The following is a 23,442-nucleotide window of genomic DNA, read 5'->3' on the forward strand; positions in this document are numbered from 1 at the left end:
AAAACTGGAATAGCCAAACACAACCACCTATCTGCCAACCGTAAAGCTCGTCTAGGTTGATAACACTGCAACAAAGAAAATAATGCAGGCAGCCCATCACATTTCAACAACTTGAAAATCGAGCAAAGAATCTTAAACGCGACGTGTGAACTGATGGGCAACTGCTGCAAATCTTGTAAAAGCAGGGTCACATGCTCAAAGCTTGAAGCCCACATGCTTGTCCGTGCGGCAGCATTCTGAGCACCCTGCACTGCATGAACAACATATTTTAGTAAACCAAGGTACAATAATCAAATAACCGAGTCAACATAGCACTACACTTCTCCCTCGGTATTCGTGGGGGATAGGTGCAGAGCCGGACCGTGAAGTGTGAAAAATCGCAAATAACTTCTCGGCTGGCTCTGACCCACCCCCGCCTCCTTCCTGTGTCCCCGCTCCATGCAGAGCCGTCATCAGAATGGCTGCTGGGAGTTCCTGTTGTAGTCTCGAGACTACAGCGGGAACTTCTGGCAGCCATTCTGATGCTGGCTCTGCACAGGGCAGGAGCATAGGAAGATCGCTCCTGCCTCGCTTCACCACTACACCACCAGGTAAGGTTTTGGGGAGGCCTGGATGGCTTAAAAAATAGCCAAAAAGTGAAAATAGGTTTTTGTTTAAAAAATTGCAAATAACTGAAACCGCGGATTCAGAGGGAGAAGTATAACAGTCTTAAAATTTTGCAATGACAAATAATCCCTCAATCTAAGCCAAAGACAAAGTTTAAAAAATGCCTGGGAGACCACCTACTTAACCTGAGGTTTAAAAGAAAGTGTAGAATCCAGCACTATGCCTAAATACTTGCCCTGATGCGATACAGGTATCACAGCAATCTCTGAAGGAAACATTGCCAGCTGCTGTTCTCGACCAAAAGTGCTGAGTGGTAATTTGTGAAACAGGGGGGCCCTGTCATAGCGCTGGGTGATAAGTGTGTAGATTGGATGTCCTCAGAAGCAAGCAGAGGTATGCAATTGCATGTGTTAGTGATGTCATCTGACCGCCAAAATACAAAAGCTTTCCCCTAGCTTGTGTGAGGTCTCCTAGGCAAAGAGAGCCCTACCAATGCACATGGAGGCCAGTTTATCTCATCCATGTAGGTCAGGAGTGTCCAATGTCAGTCCTCGAGGGCCGCAATCCAGTCGGGTTTTTAGGATTTCCCCAATAAATATGCATGAGATCTATATACATGCACTGCTTTCAATGCATATTCATTGGGGAAATCCTAAAAACCCGACTGGATTGCGGCCCTCAAGGACCGACATTGGACACCCCTGATGTAGGTCCTCCTGTAGTAGTGTCTGCACTCAGTCTATGGGTGTCTTTTTACTGCCCCACAACCTCAGCTGACTCTCAGGTTAAGGAGCTCATCACAATAGATTAAAGACTCAAGGCATTTAGTCCATACTCAAAGCAGGCCTCCACAAGTCTCACTCTCTGTGCATTTATTTGCTTTCTAGCTCTAGCACAGGAGTGGGCAACTCCGGTCCTCGAGGGCCGGAATCCAGTTGGGTTTTCAGGATTTCCCCAATGAATATGCATGAGATCTATTTGCATGCACTGCTTTCAATGCATATTCATTGGGGGAAAACCTGACTGGATTACGGCCCTCGAGGACCGAAGTTGCCCACCCCTGCTCTAGCATAACATCCTCTTTCATCCAAACCAACAACCCTGTTGCTACATATTATGTCAACCAGCAGGACAGCATGGGGTCCCATCGACCATAACATGAAGCTCTCCACCTCTGGCACTTGACCAATCCAGTCTGCATACAAGCCACCTACCTCCCCCAAAATGTAGCTAGCTCAATGACTCCCTGAACCTCAACAATGGTCCCTAGAAACAAATGTAGTGATTAATAGAGAATGACAAGGGGACATATTTTTCCATGGGAACTCGTTTTCCTGTCTAGTTCTTTTCTGGTCCCCGCCCCTTTCATAAATGTTTGAGGTTTGTGCAGTTAAAGCAGAGCTTACAAGAATGAGACAATGACAAAACTCCATGAGGACGGGACAGGAAAATTCAATTCCTGGGGGGACAGGGAAAAATTTGTCCCCGTGTCATTCTCTATCTCTTTGCTGCCCCAAAGAATGCAAAGACCCAGACCTGCACCGGTATGCTCATACTGCCTTTGCATAGAATCAGACAGGGGCATGTTGTATGCTTTTCCTCTTATAACCAGAAAACTTCTCAAGATTCAGCAGGACATAGCACAACTCATCCTGTGCAAATAATCCAGACAACTCTGCTATTCATTCCTCCTCTTCGTGCAGGCAGACCAGCCAGTTTTCCTCATCAACCATCCAATAGTAATGCAGCTTTCTTCAACCTTCAGACCCTGTTCCTGACAGTGTTGTGCTTGAATTGAGCTATGTAGGACACCGACTCCTACGGTCAAGGACATTCCCTTAGCTCACAAACATACCATCAAGTAATTTAAAATGGATCTGCTCCAAATGCACACAAGCCCAGGGCCATGATCCATCCTCATGGCCCCTTCCTTGGGCTCTCAGTCAAACCTCAAAACCACATTGGTCTGACTTTACCTTACTGCCCTTGGCGCCTACCACCACAATCTGGTAGACCACCACAATCTGGTAGAAAAGAAGGCCAATCACTATGCGCCTCACTTCATGAGAGAACTCGTGAACATTCACATACCCCCCATTGGGATCCTTGCTGCACTCATGTGTTCCCTCTTTGAGTCTTCCAAACATCTCTCCTGTTAGACTGTTCCTTAGAAACATAGAAATAGACGGCAGATAAGGGCCCACGGCCCATCTAGTCTGCCCACCTTAATGTCCCTCCCCTACCTTTGCCCTGTGAAGAGATCCCATGTGCCGATCCCATTTGGCCTTAAAATCAGGCACGCTGCTGGCCTCAATCACCTGTAGTGGAAGACTATTCCAGCGATCAACCACTCTTTCAGTGAAAAAGAATTTCCTGGTGTCACCTCGTAGTTTCCCGCCCCTGATTTTCAATGGATGCCCTCTTGTTGTCGTGGGACCCTTGAAAAAGAAGATATCTTCCTCCGCCTCGATGCGGCCCGTAAGATACTTGAACGTCTCGATCATGTCCCCCCTCTCTCTGCGCTCCTCAAGCAAGTATAGCTGTAATTTGTCAAGCCGTTTTTCGTATGGTAGATCCTTGAGTCCCGAGACCATCCGGGTGGCCATTCTTTGCACCAACTCCAGTCTCAGCACATCCTTGCGATAATGCGGCCTCCAGAATTGCACACAGTATTCCAGGTGGGGCCTCACCATGGATCTATACAATGGCATAATGACTTCCGCCTTACGACTGACGAAACCCCTTCGTATGCAGCCCATGATTTGTCTTGCCTTGGACGAAGCCTGCTCCACTTGATTGGCAGACTTCATGTCCTCACTGACGATTACCCCCAAGTCTCGTTCTGCTACCGTTTTTGCTAGGATCTCGCCATTAAGGGTATAAGACTTGCATGGATTCTGGCTGCCCAGGTGCATAACTTTGCATTTTTTGGCATTGAAGTTGAGTTGCCATGTCCTAGACCATCGCTCCAGTAGGAGTAGGTCGTGCATCATGTCGGGCACTGAATCTTCGTCTGTTGTGCATTTGCCCACTACATTACTCAGTTTGGCGTCATCGGCGAATAATGTTATTTTACCTCGAAGCCCTTCTGCCAAGTCTCTTATAAAGATGTTGAATAGGATTGGGCCCAAGACTGAGTCCTGTGGTACTCCACTAATCACCTCCGTCATTTCGGAGGGGGTGCCGTTCACCACCACCCTTTGGAGCCTACCTCCAAGCCAGCTCCCAACCCATTTCGTCAATGTGTTACCTAATCCTATAGAACTCATCTTGCTCAGTAACCTGCGGTGTGGTACGCTATCGAATGCTTTGCTAAAGTCCAGGTACACGATGTCCAGGGACTCCCCAATATCCAGCTTCCCCGTTACCCAGTCAAAGAAGCTGATCAGGTTGGATTGGCAGGATCTCCCCTTAGTAAATCCATGTTGTCGGGGATCCCGTAGATTCTCTTCATCCAGGATCTTATCTAATTGGTGTTCGATTAGAGTTTCCATTAGTTTGCTCACTATCGATGTTAGACTCACTGGTCTGTAGTTTGCTGTCTCCATCTTTGAGCCTTTCTTGTGGAATGGAATGACGTTAGCCGTCCTCCAGTCCAACGGGACGCTGCCTGTACTAAGGGAGAGGTTGAAGAGCGCGGACAGTGGCTCCGCCAAGACATCACTCAGCTCCCTAAGCACCCTGGGGTGCAGGTTGTCCGGCCCCATTGCTTTGTTAACCTTGAGCTTTGACAGCTCACCATAGACACTGCTGGGCGTAAACTCAAAGTTACTAAACGGGTCAACTGAGCCAACCCTTGTCTGTAGCTGAGGGCCGAGCCCTGGCGCTTCTCGGGTGAAGACTGAGCAGAAGTATTCATTTAATAGTTGGGCTTTTTCCGAATCCTTTTCCACATAGTCTCCGTCTGGTTTCCTAAGACGTACAATCCCGCCTGAGTTTTTTCTTCTATCACTGATATACCTGAAGAAGGATTTATCTCTCTTCTGGATGTTCTTTGCTAGAGGCTCCTCCATGAGGAATTTAGCCTCCCTGACTGCTGTTTTGACGGCTTTTGATTTGGCCAGGTAGTCTGCTCTAGAGTCCTGCTTCCCTGATTGTTTCCTTAGATGTCTAAGAAAACTGCAAGCTCTAGTAATCTACTCTCTTTACACCCAGGTCCTCCAGAACAAGATGGTGTTCCATACTCACCCAAATTTCTCCCCAAACTGTCTCCAACAGGTATATTTCTGCAGAGACTTTTCTAATGGCACTCAAGTAAGACCAAGCAATACAAAGGTATAGCTTCAGAGAGACAGAAGTGTCTATACTGGTTTGCTCTGGATAATATCAGAGCCGAACAAGTGTTAGTACTGGTTGCACTCAGGCAGATGGTTGTTTTCGTTCCGCCTCATTAATGTTATGTTGTATTTGTTAATGAGTTTTGTCTTCTTACAGAGCAGATCAAAAGTATGTGACTGGGGAGTTTCTCCATGCCCCTTCTTGTTATTTCTCCTCTTTCAGGGGCTTTCTCTGCTCTGGTACATAAGAACATAAGCAATGCCTCTCCTGGGTCAGACCTGAGGTCCATCATGCCCAGAAGTCCGCTCACGCGGCGGCACAACAGGTCCAGGACCTGTGCAGTAATCCTCTATTTATACCCTTCTATCCCCTTTTCCAGCAGGAAATTGTCCAATCCTTTCTTAAACAGAGGTACAGAGAGGGCAGTGCCTGGTGATGCAAGGAGGCGGAGTTGAAAATGTAGATGATGCCTTCTGCATTCCTCACAGGTGAAGATGCACTACCCACGGTTCAAGACTGCTTTTCTACTGGAAAAAAGAGTATCGAGGTAAGAACCCAATCTCTGAAAACCTTTAGAGTATGCCATACCACCTGCAACTCCAGAAGATTGATGGGAAGAGAGACTGCTCCTGGAAGAACCAACCTTGAGTGTGAAGCACATCTACATGAGCTCCACAACCCAGGTTGGATGCATATGTAGTCAAAGTCTTCTTGGATGGCAGAATTTGGAATAGAAGTCCCAGGGTCAAATTGCATTGAATTAGCCACCAGTGGAAGGAGTGCTTGAGCTGTGGCATGATCTAGTGGCCTAATGTCACTGAGAAGGTCCATTGGGCTCTTCTGAAATGGAAAAGTGCTAAGGGTGTGACTTACTATACTATAAAAATCTTATTTTCCAAATTTTTCTGTTAAAATTCAATGTAGATTACAATAAGTACGACCCTCCTACAAATGAAGTAATTTTCAGCTTGCACCAATAAGAGACCTCAAACTATAATAATAAAACCCTAGAGCGCGCATGCGATGTTGAAATATCGTGAGTCCTGGTGGCGTGAGGTGTGCTTCTGTGTCACTCCTCACGGCGCCTGCACCAGCGACTCATCAAAATTCAGCCAGTCTTACAAAACTGGCTCCAGATTGGAAAGCAAAGAAGAAAAAAGTCGATTGTTCTTGCGGTCAGATGCTGCACTTCCTCCCTCCAAATTGGTGGGGGAGGGGGGGAGAGGTCTCCAGATGCAACGCAAGAGAGGATCGGGGCAAGCTCGCAGAGGTGGGGAATCCGAATTGCACACGTGCTCCAGCTCCGGATCGGATCCCGCTGCTGCTCTCTCTCCCCCCCCCTTTCCCAGCTCCGGAGGCGAATCGGTCTCAGCCCCGGGTGGGGGCACGTACCGGTCCCTGGTCCGATCCTGCCTCCAATTCAGGTTTTAGCCGCTCCCCGGTTACCCTGGTTCCGCTTTGGGATTGGAACCAGCTCCGGCCACAACGGGGCGCTGACTCGGCTTCTCCCTTTCTTTTTCTTGCCCTGGGAGGAGGATCGGGGAGGGAAAGACGTCAGTCCGGAAACAGTTGGGCAAAGCGGCAAAATGTAGATCCAGCAGGACAGGACGGCCCGGAGCGGATCCTGCGCCAGGGAGGGGAATAAGCTGGAGGGCCTTAAAACTCCATGCAGTTGGGTTTTCCAGGATATTCCTAATAAATATGCATGAGACTTATTTGCATGCCTGTCTCCTGGTATCGGAGGGGGGGGTGGGGGGTTCAATGGAAGGCAGGCAGGAAGGATGGCATCGGGGGTGGGGGGGTTTCCATGGAAACATGCTGCGGGCAGACAGGCAGGCTGGCATCGGGGGTGTTCAATGGAAGGGGGATGGGAGGCAGGCTGGCATCGGAGGGGGGTGAGGTGAGGAAGGAGGCACTGGGGGCAACAAGTACATAGAAAGGGGCACTTGGGCACTATGGACATAGGAAGGGGTACTAAGGACAAAGGGAGATTCACAGACAGAAAAAATGACAGACAGGCAGCATGCAAGGAGAGAGAGACAAAGAAAAAAAATACCCAGACAGACAGACATCTACTCTAGCACCCGTTAATGTAACGGGCTTAAAGACTAGTTAGAGAATAAATGTTTAAGGCCCAGATAAAAGCCTGCCTCTTTGAGAGTGCTTTCAATACCTAACTCCTTTCACCTTGTGTTCTGCATCCCCAACTCTATATGTTGTGTCTGTCTGTCCAAGTTAGATTACATTACATTAATGACTTTTATTCCGCCATTACCTTGCGGTTCAAGGCAGATTATATTAGAGGTTTTCTGGACAATTCCAGAAGAGATTACATACTTGAGCAGTTTACTTTGGGAGATTAAGATACTTTCTGTGGAGTTAGTTTGTCTTGATGGATTTCTTGAATAGTAGGGTTTTAATTTCTTTTCTGAAGGTTTTGTAGTCTGGTGTCATCATCAGTAGATTGGATAATTGATGGTCAAGCTCTTCTGAGCAGGGACTGTCTAAAAATGTCAAAATGTACAGCACTGCTTATACCTTTCAGCACTATATGTGATAAGTAGTAGCAGTTGTAGTCTTCGGGACCCCCCCCCCCCCCCCCCCCCCCCGCATAAAATGATAGGGCGGAGTCTGTGCTAATCTGGAGAGACTAAAAGAAAGAAAATTAGCAGGAAAGGACCTAATTTCTCCTCCTTTATCATCCCTCCAGACTGGCACTATCCATCATGGGTAGGACCCCCGAAGGGCTACCAGAAGAAGGCACTCCCCGAACACCGCATCCTGACATGCCTGAACGTCCACACAGTAGTGACGAAGAAAGGGATGGAGAGAAGAGCAAATCGTCGCTTTGCAGATATCCACCAGAGAGGCCCAAGAGGCCACCTGACCCCGAGTGGAATGAGCTTTGAGAAAATCCAGAACAGGTTTCTTTTGAAGAAGTTACACCAAAGCAATAGTGTCCTTGATCCAGCGTGCAATAGTAGCCTTGGAAGCACTGTCCCCTTTGAGGACCCACTACAGCACAAAAAGATGATCTGTCCGACAGAACTCCTGGGTTCGCTAAACATAAGAACGAAGGACTCTACATTCAATTTGCCCAACTGTCTCTGCTCCAAAGAGTCCTCACGACTAACCAAGACCAGAAGGACAACAGACTGGTTGACATGAAAAGGCAAAACCACTTTCAGAAGAAGAGGGAACTGGCCACAGCACGACCCACTCCCTGGATAACTCCAAGAAGGGAGGCCTACACGAAAAAGTCTGCCATTCGGAAATGTGTCTTGTGGAAGTAATGGTCACCAGGAACACCGCCTTAAGAGTAAGGTCATTCAACGTGCAGACTCAAAAGAAAGATAAACTAGCACAGAAAGAACCAGATTGAGATCCCAAGCTGGAACCGAAGGACGAACTGGTGGACAGAGAATTTTCGCTGCTCTCAAGAATCGAACCACATCTGGATAAGAGTTCAAACGCTGACCATGCAACAGATTGCGAAAGGAAGACAAAGCCACAATCTGAGAGAGGATCATGCAAAAACTCCAAGATGTTAGGCAAAGACGCGCAAAAGGGAACCACCCCACTCACGGAACACTCCTCAAAAATATGCCAAATGCGCACATAAGCCTGAGAGGTGATAAGTCTCCGAGACCCCAAGAGGGTGGAGATCATCTTATTTGAATATCTTCTTAAGCGTTCCCTTTCAAGAGCCAAGCCGTAAGACAAAAGGGACCCGGATCGAACATAGGAATGGGATCCCGAGTTAAAAGGTCAGGTGAGAGGGGCAGAGGAAGAGGATCTGCCACAAGATGAACCAGATCTGCGTACCACGGGCACCTGGCCCAGTCCAGAGCCACCAGGATCAAGCAGCCTGCATGCCAGGCAATGTGAAGAACTCTGCCCACCAGAGGCCGAGAAAAGACATATAGCAGGCCGACCATTGGCAAAGGCTGCATCAGAGCATCCAGCCCCTCAGCCTGGAAATCCCTACGCTGACTGAAGAACCTCAGCACCTTGGCACAGACACTCGTGGCAATGAGGTCCACAACCGACCAGCCCCAGGACTGAACAATCAACTTGAAGGCTCTCCAGCTCGAGACACCATTCACCGGGATTCAACACATGATGACTGAGGAAGTCCACCTGAACACTGTCTACTCTAATCTTGGGGTCATTTTTGACCCCTCTCTCTTTTGTCTACTCACTTGGATATCGGTCTTTACATAGAGAGCTATTCCTTCACCCTTTGGACCATCTCTGTCCTTACAAAAAGATTATAGCTTGGTATGTTTGCATCCCTTCCATGGAAATCATTGAACCATGTCTCTGTGATCGCTACAATATCCAAGTCTGCCTCTAACATCAGGGCTTGCAGATCATGATTTTTGTTTCTTAGACTGCAAACGTTTGTGGTCATTGCTTTCCAGCTACTTTTCTGTGGCAATTTCATTTTTTGTCTAGTTTTTTTTGTTTAATCTCACTTCCTGTTGCCTTGCTAAGAAGTGTATTGCTAATATTGTTGTGTACATTGCTATCTTTACTACCGTCATATCTTGTCTTTTGCTGGAGGTGGTCACCATTAAGTGTCCTGAATAAATAGCCACCCTCACCTTCTAGTTTAAATGCCTAGAAACATATTGTCTGAATTTCTCAGTCCCAGAACCTACTAACAGCACTACATGTTGAGAGAGGTGGAGGTGGAGACTTTCTCGATTCCGGTGCACTCCCAATGTGGTCCAAAGCCTGGATGTCGATGCTTCTAGTGCTGATGTTGATAGGCCAGCTTTCGAAGAGCCAAAAAGTCTCTCCTCTTGAACCTGCTGCACTCTCTGTATCCTCAACTGCATTTGCAAACAGAGAGAATAAGAGTTAGGATCATGGTCAAGCCTAAGACACCAAATGCACCAAGAGTAGGGCGGTCCATTACAATCACCCAATTGCACTGGGCACACCTCTTGAAACCACTGGGCATCTTCTTAGACATCAAAAAAACTGCAGGCAAATTAAACTGAGGATAAAGCTCCAGTCAAAATTGACCTAGCAACTGGTGAAAAAGGAAACTTTAAATGGGGAAAAATACAAGTGAAGCACTTTGAAAGTAAATATTGAAGGGATTAAAAAATTTAAAGGAAGCAAAACTGAATGAGAATGCACTTTCAGCATGCAAAATACCCCAAGATACATCCTCCCTGCTCCATGGGAAAACACAGACTGATCACCCCACACATGCACAGTGCCACGCTGCTAAAAAAACTTTTAACAACTTGGAAGCAAGTGACCATACCAGGCTCCATTGGACGACATCACCCAGCTATGAGAATGAGAGCTTGCTTGCCCTTGGAGAAATTTAATTATTTCACACAGGCAGTTTTCGCTCTTATCCTATTTGAAGGATTCCATCGCTCTTGCTGGAATATTTTCATGCAATTATTTTGACCTTCCTCCATTCAGTTTCGTATGAGCTCCCTATCCATGAACGTTTTATTCTATGTAATGCCTTCAAGTGCCTTACTGAAGCCTGCTACATATTTGAATGTTTGCATCTCTCCCTTTTTCTTCATTTCTTCAAGAGAATACAGCTCTTTTCCAAAGTATTTAGCACAGGCCATATGCTACTTTGGCGGCCTACAAAAAAGCATCCCAGAAAAAATATATAACTCCATTCTGTTCCATTGCATCTTGTCATTTAACCATAAAATAGCATATGCTAGTAAAATAAAAATAAAAAAATGTTGTTCTCAAAACTCCTCTAGAAAGAAAATCAATGGTGATCATTCTGAGAATACCGAAATATTTAATTAATTAATTTAAACACAGACTGAAAACGCATCTGAGTCATAGACTTTCATATAGGAGAGGGCAGGCTGGAGAAGGGAAGATCAGAAAAAGATTCTACAGAAAGTGTCCTGTCAGGGCAGGGAGAATATGGAAAGACTGAAGAAAATAAAAATTAAGGACAGCCCTTCAATCTTGGTTTTCTGTCTTGAAAATAGCTGTGGAGCGGGTCACTTGGCATCTGGAAGTGGAGAAAGGTATATGTTGGGGGGGCATTTCATGCAGCCTGGCTGCAGATCAGCGGATGGTTTTGACAGGGCTCTTGAAGTTGCTTGCTGCTTGCAGCTGTAACTGGTAGGCCATTGGATGGATCTTGAATCCATATAATCTAAAAAAAAGCCAACACAATGAAAAGATGACAATTAATAACAAGAGAAGAACCAGATATCCTCAGTATAAAACTGAATGCAACAGAATTAAATAGGTACAGTTTCAAAAGTGTGATCCACACAGGTTAAAGGCGATTGGAAAGTTGCAATCCAAGGAGCACATAAAATTTGCAAAAGGCATTCTTTAAACTAAGCTCTTTGTATGTGGTGCTGTATCTGTCTGGTTGATATATCCCTTCCTCCCCCATTAGCTCCTGTGCAGAAAGCAAACCCTGGTACTTTAAGACCTGATATTATCTTTAGCTTATTCCATGCAGTGTTTGCCATTAATGCTTCTAGCACTTCTGTGGTTCCCCAATTCCTCCTTGTCAATTCCCGTTTCTTGACATCAATCAACCCTGTTAGATGAAGATGCAGCCTGTGCTAATGTCGATGCTGCTCAAACTTGTGCCAGGTAAGCGTGCCACTAAGGCCTGAAACCCAAAAGAATTCTATCACAACATTTGTAGTCACACTCCCAGGCTACACTATAAACATCACTTTACTACTGTAGTACATGCTGCTTCACTTTGGTTGGGTCAATGTTGTGTACAGTTCTTGCTAACCCCACTGCCAATACAGTGTTTACAGCCCTTTCCTTGCAAACACCTGATGTAAAAAGCTTATGTCATTGAACAAGGGCAAATGAAAAACAGACACAGTCAAGCACAAAGGGCTCCACAAATTGCCAAAAAGGAGTTGCATGAATAGACTAGTTGATCTACAGATGTGGATTTTCAGCTGTCCAGAAGAATATGCTTAATCCATGCATTAAAAACTGTTCCAGGAGTACTTTGGAGACGGGTGAAGATTTGTCTGAATGTAATGTTAAACAAGTGAGGTAAACATGCAATTTTTCCCAACCCTTTGCATGCGAGTGCATGTGTTTTTAGGCAGTTGCAATGAAATAGGGACAATTTCTGGAATGCTACGACAGTTATAACTCCTTATTTTAGACTTTCATTATGTTGTACCCCTCTCATAAGTAGAATAGTATGTCCATAACTAATTTAAACAAATGTAGATGCACAGTAAGCGTGTGTGCCTTCCTCTGACACAATTTTAAAAGTGAATTAAATCACTAAAACTCATTCATCAAAAAGTGCCAATGAAAGGACAGTGTATAAATATAAACTAGATAAATGGAGAAAAGACCTGTGTCCCCATGGATATAGAATACACTAATATCCCACGGACTTTCCTGCTTCAAATTTAAAATTGAGGCAGGAAACGCATCCTAGGTCAGAAAAACTCCATTACCAATTCAATTCTTCAGCCCAATATTACAAGATAAACAAAATAACCAGTCACTTATCTGCTCTGCTATTTTTGCATTGTGCCGCTGAGAAATTGGACTATTTATAGATACGTGGCTGGTTATTTTATCTTGTTCATGTTCTTTTTATCTACAAAACCATGTAATCTTCAAACAACTGCAGGCACTTTGAGTCTCAATATCGGGATGGTATGTATTGGAAGATAACTGAGATTATGGTTTTTGGTTATTGAAAATCTACCCCAAAATATTTCATACTGCCTTAGGCCTTATTAGCTTTATAGTTAAGAAAATGAAATAAACACAGCCTGAACTGTGCATTGGAACACTGAGGAGAGCAGATGTTTATCCATAGTATAAAATAATACCATGCAGCTTATCAAAACGGTACAGCAGACAGACTCATCTAGTGAAAAAATCAACTGGATGGCTTTTACCTGGGCACAAACTGATTGGCTGGTCGCTTGGGCCTATACTCGGGGTGCACCATGAAAAGCATGTGAGGGAAGCCAGTGCCAAAGTATGCACCATCTGTATGGTGATGCCGGGAAGACTTGGGGGTGTATACATCCATGCATTTGGGGCAGTAAAGTTTCACCATGGCTTCTCCAGGAATGTCAGATAATCCTAGAGGAGGGAGAAGGGCAGATGAAATGCATAGAATCAGCAGCAGAATAGGGAAAGCACAGGTGACCCATAACTCACAAACTACTACCAGAACCAGGGACTTACAACTAAAGGACAAAGAAATAATGTGGCCAGTCAATATTTGTTTCCTAAATTTCTTTTGGTTCTCACAGCTGTCCCATATTTACAAAGTAAGGTGAATCCAGTTGAAGACCTGTACATAACAGTTATCCGCACCTTCATTTGCTCTGTGGCTGCTGGGATGTTAGCGGAGAATGACACAGGGACAAATCTGTCCCAGCAGAATCTCAATATCCCCATCTCAACCCTGCGAGTTCTTTCCCTGTCCTATTCTTGCAAGCTCTGCCTTAAAATCATAACTGTTTGAGGCTTCTGAGGTTAAAGTGTTCAAGGTTTGTGCAGAAAGAGACAGAGTTCACAGGGATAAAAAGATCCTGCAGGGATGGGGAAAATTTGTCCCCGTCATTCTCTAGGTTAGCAAACTTACCAATGGGGAGCATCGGTTGGTTCTCGCAGTAAACCCGGGGACAGTACCCAAAGTCTCCTTGCTGGTATTTCTCGAGCTGGTAAGGAAAAGAAGAAAAGTCAGTTGGAAAACAGGAAAAACAAGACACCTTTCAACAGCTATACTTGCTCACCCCATAATCATCTGTAATCTGCATAAGGTGAATATGAGCCCTCCTCCTTCTGCTGCCATCAACTAATTCTTTCCCTCTCTTTCTCCATTTTCCTGCACAATGGGGTTGCCAGTTGAACATATGCGTGTCTATGGTTAGTCAGTATTTTTGCTAATGGTTAATAACATAAGAATAGCCATACTGGGGCAGACTGAAGATCCATCAAGCCCAGCATCCTGTGGCTCAGTTGGATCAAACATTAGAGTTAGCTCTCCAATTTCACCAGTTATATTGACCCTCGATTTATTTGTGCCCGAAAGAGTCTGCAAATAGAGTATTTGGAGCCATTAGTGAAAGATTAGGTTCTTATCTGGATAATCTTTACAGAAGTCCGCATGTTAGATGATCAACCCCCCAGTTGTGAACTAGCTTTGCAGAAGTGTGTCACCCACAACTTTCTGTACCTCCCTCATTCCCAGTGGAGTGCCCCCTTCAGTTCCTTCCAAAGCAATCAATCTCAACTGGAATAGAATACAGAGAAGAATGGGTATGGGGAACTTCTCCACAAACATCATACATATCTGTTCTGCTCTACAATGATTAACAAGCATTTAAAACATAGCAGCAATGATGAACCAATCTGTTGTTTGCAACAAGCACTAACATCAATGGAGCCAGAAGCTCAACAAGTCACATACTTATATAGGATTTCTTTATATTTAGCCATCTGACTGATAGAAGAGCTCTAGTTCTGGAATTAAAAAATATCCAAGGCAGAAAGCATGCGAATCACGATATACTGAGGACGGGCCGTATGGACTCCTGTGAAGATTAACAGAAAGATTATCTAGGTAAGAACCTAATCTTTCGTTCTGTTAAATTTACACAGAGTCCATATGTTAGGCGACATAACAAAGCAATGGCTGACGTTAAAGGAGGGACAGAAGAGCTTGCCTGCGAGACTGAGGACCCAAAGGCAGCATTCTCTCGAGCCGCCATGTCTACTCTGTAAAACTTCATAAAGGTATGAAGAATAGACCAAGCAATTGCTCTACAAATCTCTGCAGGAGGAACTGCCCAAGACTCTGCCCATGAAAATGCGACATTCCTGGTCGAGTGCACCTTAAGAGAAACTAGCTCCCACGTACGTTTACCTCGACCCTGAAGAAAAATTTCCTTGTTGAAACATGCATGTCGGGAGGGGTGAAAGAAGAACTGATCACCACTAAGCTAAGTGAAGTTCTTCTATTAATAACATTAGAGAGAAAGATTTATAAGTTTAAAAGTTTAATAAGATAAAATTGACAAAAATATACAAATACTTCTTTCAGAAGCCTTACATTTTATAAATTATATTTCAATAAAGATTGGACTTATGAAGAGTTTAGCAACCGGCAATACAATGCCTGGATGCAGTCCGAAAGTCCACACAATCAAAAAATGAACACTGCCTAGAGACTGAATATATATAATATAATTTGTGCTGCAGGTGAAGAAGTTACAAAAGAGTTACAGAAAAGACATAATATAACATAACATAATTGCTTGCCATAGACGACATATGCCGACAAAATGGCCATACAAATATATCTGGCTAAAGAAGCCTTGGTTGCCGGTCTGCCCCATCTGGGACTGGCTGGTTAACACTAACAGATGGTCTGAAACATGAAAATCATTGGTCTTTTCCAGGTAGAGAAGTAAAACTCTTCGCACATCTAATTTCTGTAAAATCCCATCCTTCTTACCCGAGCCTGTGGGTTGAAAAGCAGGCAGACAAACCTCTTGGTTGATGTGGAAATTGGATACAACCTTTAGAAGGAAAGAAGGGACAATACAGAGTTACTCCGGCCTCCATGATCCTGAAAAAGGGCTCTCTGCAGGAGAGCTTGCAACTCCGATATTCATCTGAGACGATCGCCACCAGAACACAGTCTTCACTGCGATATCCAAGATGGATGCCTCCTGCAGTGGCTCATACATTGCTTTATTGGATGCCTCCTGCAGGGGCTCATACAGAGCTGTAGTGAGACCCTTTAGAATGATGTAAGATTCCAAGATGGAAAAGGATGATGTAGTGGAGGCCACAACCATAACCATTACCTTGGTGAAAGTGTAGGGGGCTGTTGCCAACTCAAATGGGAGAGCCGCAAACAATGTTTCTGAAGTACATGAAACCTCAGATATTTTCTGTGGCCCAAAAATATGGGAATATGCAGGCATGCCTCCCATCAGATTTAGAGAGGCAAGAAACTCCCCTGGAGCCACCACTGCAATGACAACGGGCTGTTTCTATGTGGAAACGTGGGACCCTTAAGAGACGCTTTGATGGCCTTGAGATCCAAAATCATCCTCCAGTCTTCTGTGCCTTTCTTGGGCACAATGAAGGGTATAGAGTATCTGCCCAATTCTTCTTCGGGTACCAGTTCTATGGCTCAAATGTCCAACAGCCTCTGAACTGTTGCAAGGACCTTGGCCTCTTTTCCTGGACGTCCAGCTGGAGAATCTAGAAACAAATCAGCTGGAGGATGATAAAACTCGATCCTGTAACCCTCTTGGATGTGGTCTAACACCCACTGGTCCAACGAAATCTGTTTCCATTCTCTCCAAAATGCAAACAGTCTCCCCCCCCCCAAAATATGTGGAGACTTGGCTGCCAACCTGGTGTCACTGGGACTTTTTAGAGGTTGGGTTGATAAGGAACCCTCAGGGTTGCTGACATCTGGAACTGTCAAATTGTGTGTAGCCCTGGTAAGATTTCTGAGTGGAGGAACTTGCATTACATTGGTGAGACTGGCGAGAGGAACAAATATTACCTCTACTTCCTCCAGGGGGGTGGCAAAGTCTGCTGTCTGGCAGGGACTTAGGGCGATCCACCACACTGCCCATTGAAGGATAGTCAGCTTAAATTGACCTTGAAGACAGGATTGCCCGCCCACTGCCTGATCCAGAGCATCCTGCGGGCCAAGATCGCATACAGAGACACCTTACTCATAACCCTGATATCATACAGGGCATCTGCCACATAATCTATTCCTTCCAGCTGCATCTTGGGGCAGATGTCCTCTTTCCACAGAGAGGGTCTGTCTCAGTCTGGTGCAACAGGCCCATGCTACAAAGAATGCCGACGCTTTGATTCCCAAAGCCAGCGATTTAAACTCTCTTTAGAACCATGTCCACCTTGCAATCTTGAGCATCCTTTAACATTACTCATCCATCACTCGAAGATTCATGCGTTTGGTGACCTCAGCCACTGCAGAATCCACTTTCGGCTGATTAAACAGCTTTGAGAACTCCGGCACCATCGGGAAGAGCCTGGACATAGCTTTTGCCACCCTGAGGGAGCCCTCTGGTGTGTCTCCTACTATTCAGTAATTAAAGCAGTGATGTCTGGATGCATGAGAAAGGAGGTCTGAGCACTGGAGTCGCTCATTACTGTGCATGAGGAAGTGGAAGGCTGTGCCTCCAGATTCAATTTCTTATCGCATCCTTTATAAAATGGTGGATAGAAACCAACTAGAACAGCCAACGTGCAAAAGGGTCGTCACCCTGGTCGAGTAGACAACACCAAGAGAAGAGAGAAAAAAAATTTACTCAATTAAATCAAATGTTTCTAAAAAAGGGAGAGAAAGTTCATATGCTTATGGTGTTTTTACATTTATCGAGCGGTCAGAAATGCATCTTGGCTGTTGGACACTAACAGGGAACCAGAATCCTCTAGGACAGCCTCCAAGCCCTGGAACAATAAAGGCATGGAGTCTTATCTCCAATCCTGCCAGTTTGGCTCCAAGTTGCCGCTGAGACTGGAGGCCAGCTTGTTCTTCGACAAAGAGGGCTCTAGAAGTGGTAACGTTGCTTGAACTAACGGCGACGTGCTTTATGAATGTGCAATATGTCCCGGGCCTGTTAAAAAAGCTCTCCACATGAGATTTACAAATTCTGAAGAAAAGCCGAGAGAAAGGAGCCCTGCAAGAGCTCGGACTGGGCTTTTGTGGGTTCTACGGACTCCACATCTACACTTTGCACCTTCGCTGAATTCAGGGTCCAGGCGGGACATTTTTCCCTTCTCCTGGACCCACAGCAGTTACCCAGCGCAGGACGACACGGATGGTGCTAAGTTCGAGGCTCCTGCCCCTCCTTCACATGCGCCATGGCATGCTGTACATGGTTGTTCCTCCCCTGGCAATCTGGCGCAAATTTGACATGAAATGGTGTCCAAACACCCTAGAGAGTCCATCTCTGTTGATTTTTAGTAAAAATCAAAGGGTGTTGAGGAGGATATAGGCTTTAAAAAAAAAAAAAATTTTGCACCACAAACGGGCCCATGGGTGCTTTTTAGAAAAAACAAAAAACACACTGAAATAGGGGTTTTGGAGTTGAAGGACCCAATTAAACCCTAATCCCAGAAACCCTCAAAAATGAGATTATTTTGACATTACTCCCCCTCTCTGATTTTTCCTTAGGAAATAATGGGGCTGTACTTACAGTTCTGTAAAGGTGCTTGCCTGTCAGCCTTCCCTGCAGCCTGTGAAAATGGAAAGGACTTTCTGCCTCAAAACTTCCAACAAAATGGCAACAAACCAAGACATTATCGGGCTGCCAGTTGGACCGACTGCTTACACAGGGAGCCCACAATCTGTGCTCAAGCCTCTGAAAAATTCAGAAGGCGGTCTGGCTCCCAGGGGAATGGACCCTGAACCAGCATACAGCAGGCTTGTTCCAAAGGTCCACCTGAGAGTTACCCTGCAAGTTGCAGTCCGGCTCCGCAGAACCTGAATCCTTTCCCAATCAGAGAATCCCCCCCAAATAAGGGGTCTCAGGGCACCGAAGCCTCAAAAGGAGAAATTAGGTTCTGACCTGCTTATTTTCTTTCTTTCAGATTCTCCAGATCGGCCCAGTTTACCGACTGAGACAAAACCTTTTGGCTGTAGTACAGGTAGCTATGCTTCCCCCTAATATATTCAGTCTGCCGAATAGCCAAGCAGAACTAAGAAGTACTAAGTATAACAGTAACAGGAGTAACAACTAACATAGAACAATACTGTTGGAAATTGCATAGAAAAAGCCTCTTCAGCAAATGTCCCCACATCTCGACAACTGAGCCAAAGCCGCTGATCTTTTTAATCTCCCTGACCCTAGAAAAATACTAGAACCTGCAGAAAAAAAACCCACACTCTTCAGGTGAATCCCAAAAGAACAGACAGGGTGGGGACTGGGCCGGTCTGGAGAGTCTCAAAGAAAAAAAAATAGTAGATAAGAACCTAATTTCTCCTTCTTTAGCAACTCCCCAGTTCACTGATGGGACGTACCAAAGCAGTACCCATCATGGATGGAACCCCCGAAGGGCCGCCAGCAGAACACACTCACCGAACACTGTGTCCCAATGTGCCTGAACGTCCACACGGTAGTGTCGCACAAAGGAATGGAGAGAAGACCAAACTGCAGCTTTACAGATATCCACTAGAGGCACAAGAGAAGACTCAGCCCAAGAAGCTGCCTGACCCTGAGTGGAATGAGCCTTGAGAAATTCCGGAACAGGGTTCTTCTGAAGAAGGTATGTGGAAACGATTGTCTCCTTGATTCAGCGCACAATGGTAGCCTTGGAAGCACCCCCCCCCCTTTACGAGGACCAGCTAAAAGGACAAAAATATGATCCGATTTCCAGAATTCCTGGATCGACTTAACATAAGAGCGAAGAACCCAATAGATATCAAACTTGCTCAACTGCCTTTGCTCCGAAGAGCCCTCCCGACTACCCAAGACCGGGAGGACCAGGGAGTGATTGACATGAAAAGAGGAGATCACCTTTGGTAGAAAGAAAGGACAGGCTGCAGCACAACATGCTCCCTAGAAAACTCCAGGAAGGGAGGCATACAAGAGAAAGCCTGCAACTCAGAAACACATCTCGCAGAAGTAATGGCACCAGAAAATCCCCCTCGAGTGTAAGGTCCTTCAACAAGCAGGAACTCAGGGGCTCAAAGGGAGGGCACAAGAGTACGGACAGAACCAGATTGAGATCCCAGGCTGGAACCTAAGGTCGCACTGGAGGCCGAAGCAATTTGGCCGTCCTCAAAAAGTGAACCACGTCCGGAAAAGACACCCTGCAGCAAACCGCAAAACACATACAAAGCTGCAAGTTGAATCCGGAGTGAAGGCTAGGCCAGGCCACCCTGCAAGAACTCCAAGATGTAAGGCAAAGAGACACGAAATAAAACCACCCCACATGGAGAACACCACTCCTCAAAACTACGCCAAACACGCACATAAGCTCGAGAACTGGAAAGCCTCTGGGACCCCAAGAGAGCGGAGATCACTTTATCTGAATAACCTTTTTTTACCTAGGTGCACACTCTCAAGAGCCAAGCCGTAGACAAAAGGGACCCAGATTGAACATTGGAATGGGACCCTGAGTCACAAGATCGGGCAAGCGGGACAGTGGGAGAGGATCTACCACGAGATGACGAACCAGATCAACATACCACAGGCACCTGGGCCAGTCCAGAGCCACCAGGATCATACAGCCTGGGTGCTGAGCAATGCAAAAAAAAAAAAAAAAACAACCCCAAAAACAGAACACCTCTGCCTACCATCGGCCATGGAGGAAACACGTACAGGAAGCCTTCCACTGGCCAAGGCTGTACCAGAGCATCCAGCCCCTCGGTCTGAATATCCCGGCGCCAACTATCAGGTCCAGGACTGGGTGATCGCAAGTCTGCACAATCAACTCGAAAGCTGTAGGACCGAGACACCACTCTCTGGGATCTAGCACGTGACAACCGCGTGGACATTGTCCACTCCCGCTATGGGAAGCCGAGATGTTAAGAAGATGAGTCTCTGCCCAAACCATGAGCAGAGCTGCCTCCTGCACCACCAGATGACTCCGTGGTCTTCATCTTCAGAAAGACTGGGCACCTTAAAGTCTGTTAAGATCTGAACCAACTTATCCAAATCCTCGCAAAACAAGAAAGACCCATAAGAACATAAGCAGTGCCTCCGCCGGGTCAGACCATAGGTCCATTCTGCCCGGCAGTCCGCTCCCGCGGCGGCCCAAACAGGTCACGACCTGTCTGAATCACCAGAAGGGGCTCCCTTGCCACCTTGGTTTCTCATTGAAGTCCTATCTTCCCATCGAAGTCCTAACCCTCCGGTCTTGCACATGCACGACCTGGTTGGGTTTCTATACTTATTACCTGGTTAGCTTTCTATACTTGTGTTACATCCCAGCTCCTCCCTCAGTATCCCACGATCCCTTTATCCCTCAGGAATCCGTCCAATCCCTGTTTGAATCCCTGTACCGTACTCTGCCTGATCACTTCCTCCGGTAGCGCATTCCAAGTGTCCACGACTCTTTGGGTGAAAAAAAAAACTTCCTTGCATTTGTTTTGAACCTATCTCCCTTCATTTTCTCCGAATGCCCTTTCGTACTTGTTGTCCCCTTCAGTCTGAAGAATCTGTCCCTATCCACCCTCTCTATGCCCCTCATGATCTTGAAGGTCTCTATCATATCTCCCCTGAGCCTCCTTTTTTCCAGAGAGAAGAGCCCCAGCCTATCCAACCTCTCGGCGTATGGGCAGTGTTCCAGCCCTTTTACCAGTTTCATTGCTCTCCTTTGGACTCTCTCAAGTACCGCCATGTCCTTCTTGAGGTGCAGCGACCAATACTGAACGCAGTATTCCAGATGTGGACGCACCATCGCTTGATACAATGGCATGATGACTTCCCGCGTCCTGGTTGTTATGCCCCTCTTTATGATGCCCAGCATCCTGTTGGCTTTTTTCGAGGCTGCTGCGCACTGTGCAGATGGCTTCAGTGATGCATCCACCAGCACACCCAAGTCTCTCTCAAGTCTGCTGTCTCCCAACAATGCCCCCCCCCCCAATTTGTAGTTGAACAACGGGTTCTTTTTCCCTATATGCATGACCTTGCATTTTTCCACGTTAAAGCGCATTTGCCATTTGTTTGCCCAGTCTTCCAGCTTATCCAGGTCCCTTTGCAGGTCCTCACACTCCTCCCTGGACCTAACTCTGCCGCACAGTTTGGTATCGTCTGCAAATTTTATAACCTCGCACTTTGCCTCCTTTTCCAGGTCATTGATAAATATGTTGAAGAGTAACGGCCCCAGCACCGATCCCTGTGGCACACCGCTTGTGACTCCCCGCCAGTCAGAATATTGGCCCTTCACTCCGACCCTCTGCAATCTACCCGACAACCAGTGCTTGACCCCCTAAAGGGAAATTTTGTCAGCTTAGCCTTAGATGCCGCATCTGCTGACCAAGTCCAGAGCCACTGGGTATGACGAGTGGCCACCCCGAGAGCCATGGACTTGGCTGATGTCCGCAACAGATCATACGTTGCAGGCCCTCACCCGGCACCATTTGTCATTTCGCGATGGCCAAAACCACCGCGTCCACCACTGGCTACTTGAAGGCATCCCTATCCCTCTCCGGGATAAGATACAGGTGAGCCATAGAGTGTGTGACTCCGGCACTTTCCACTGTGCAAGCACAATATCCCGAATATCCTGATGCATAGAAAAGAGCGGGAGGCTGAGGGAGCACTTAGGAGCCGACAGCTCACCTGTACTTTGCACCTTGAACTACTGAATCATTGAAAAGACTATTGAATCTATTGGAAAGAAGAATGTTTGAAGGATAATGGGAGTATTTTAGATCCATGAAGCATAACTAAGGTCTCTCTCTCCCATTTTTTCAGTGCATGTGCTGATACAATTTAATAGACAGGTGTAGCTATTTAGCTCATTTATATAGGTGGATATATAGCTCCTCCCCAAGTCTCTGCCTCAGGTTCCGGAAAGATCTCTGGCCAAAGTCCTGCTGAGTACCGATGAAACTGCCTAGAGCCCTAGGGGCCTTTGATCTGATGTCTGGTAAAGACTTGGGTTTGCAATCCTGTATGCTAGCCATTAGATTGTCCAACCCTTTACCAAAGTGCAACTGACCCTTGAAAAGCAATTTGTTCAGTCACTTTAGAAGCCAGGGTTCTGCCGTAACTTCAAGTGGTATGCCCACACAATGAAGGACACCGCCTCTGCCTTTAATCCCAATGCCGCAGCCTGCAATTCTGCGTGTCCTTTTAACACAGCTTCCCCTTTGCTGGGAAGGGATGTACATTTGGTAACTTGCGCCACCAGGGAATCCATCTTAGGCAAGATGAAAAGATGTTGGAATTCAGCGTCCATAGGATATAGCTTTGTCATGGACTTTGCTACCCATCGGGCGCGTCTCCTCAGTTCAGATAGCTAGCAGAGAAGCCAACCCAGGGGAGGAGGGTGGGATGTGAGAATAGCTGCCTGCTGTCCCTGGATAACACCTGTTACGGTAAGTAACTTTGCTTTATCCCAGGACAAGCAGGCAGGTATTCTCACAAGTGGGTGACCTCCAAGCTAACCAAAATGGGATGGTGGGAGAGTTGGCAACTTAGGAGAATAAATTTTGCAATACTGTTTGGCCAAACTGTCCATCCTGTCTGGAGAAAGAATCCAGACAATAATGAGAAGTGAAGGTATGAACCGAGGACCAAGTAGCAGCTTTACAAATTTCCTCAATAGGTGTAGATCTGAGGAAAGCAACAGAAGCTGCCATTGCTCTGACCTTATGGGCTGTGACTTTACTGTGAAGGGGTAATCCAGCCTGGGCATAGCAGAATGAGATACAAGCAGCCATTCAATTGGAGATGGTACGCTTAGAGATAGGACGCCCCAACTTGTTCGGATCAAAGGAGACAAAAAGTTGAGGAGCAGTTATGTGTGGTTTGGTGCGTTCCAAATAGAAAGCCAAAGCACGCTTACAGTCCAGAGTAT

General features: G+C 46.2%; 1 protein-coding gene across 2 annotated transcripts in view; it reads right to left on the reverse strand.

The window, feature by feature from the left end:
* Positions 1-10,652: 10,652 nt before the first annotated feature.
* CSNK2B (casein kinase 2 beta) overlaps positions 10,653-23,442 on the reverse strand; it is a 59,280-nt gene continuing 46,490 nt past the window's right edge. For both annotated transcript variants that reach the window (XM_033915367.1, XM_033915368.1), the window contains exons 5-7: positions 13,496-13,571; positions 12,798-12,987; positions 10,653-11,044 (exon numbers count right to left, since the gene is read on the reverse strand). In XM_033915367.1, the coding sequence (XP_033771258.1) occupies positions 10,954-11,044; positions 12,798-12,987; positions 13,496-13,571 (357 nt within the window). In that variant the 3' untranslated portion in view covers positions 10,653-10,953. The remainder of the gene's footprint in view (positions 11,045-12,797; positions 12,988-13,495; positions 13,572-23,442) is intronic.

The sequence above is a fragment of the Geotrypetes seraphini genome, chromosome 12 (assembly GCF_902459505.1).
Source record: "Geotrypetes seraphini chromosome 12, aGeoSer1.1, whole genome shotgun sequence".
Lineage (NCBI taxonomy): Eukaryota > Metazoa > Chordata > Amphibia > Gymnophiona > Dermophiidae > Geotrypetes > Geotrypetes seraphini.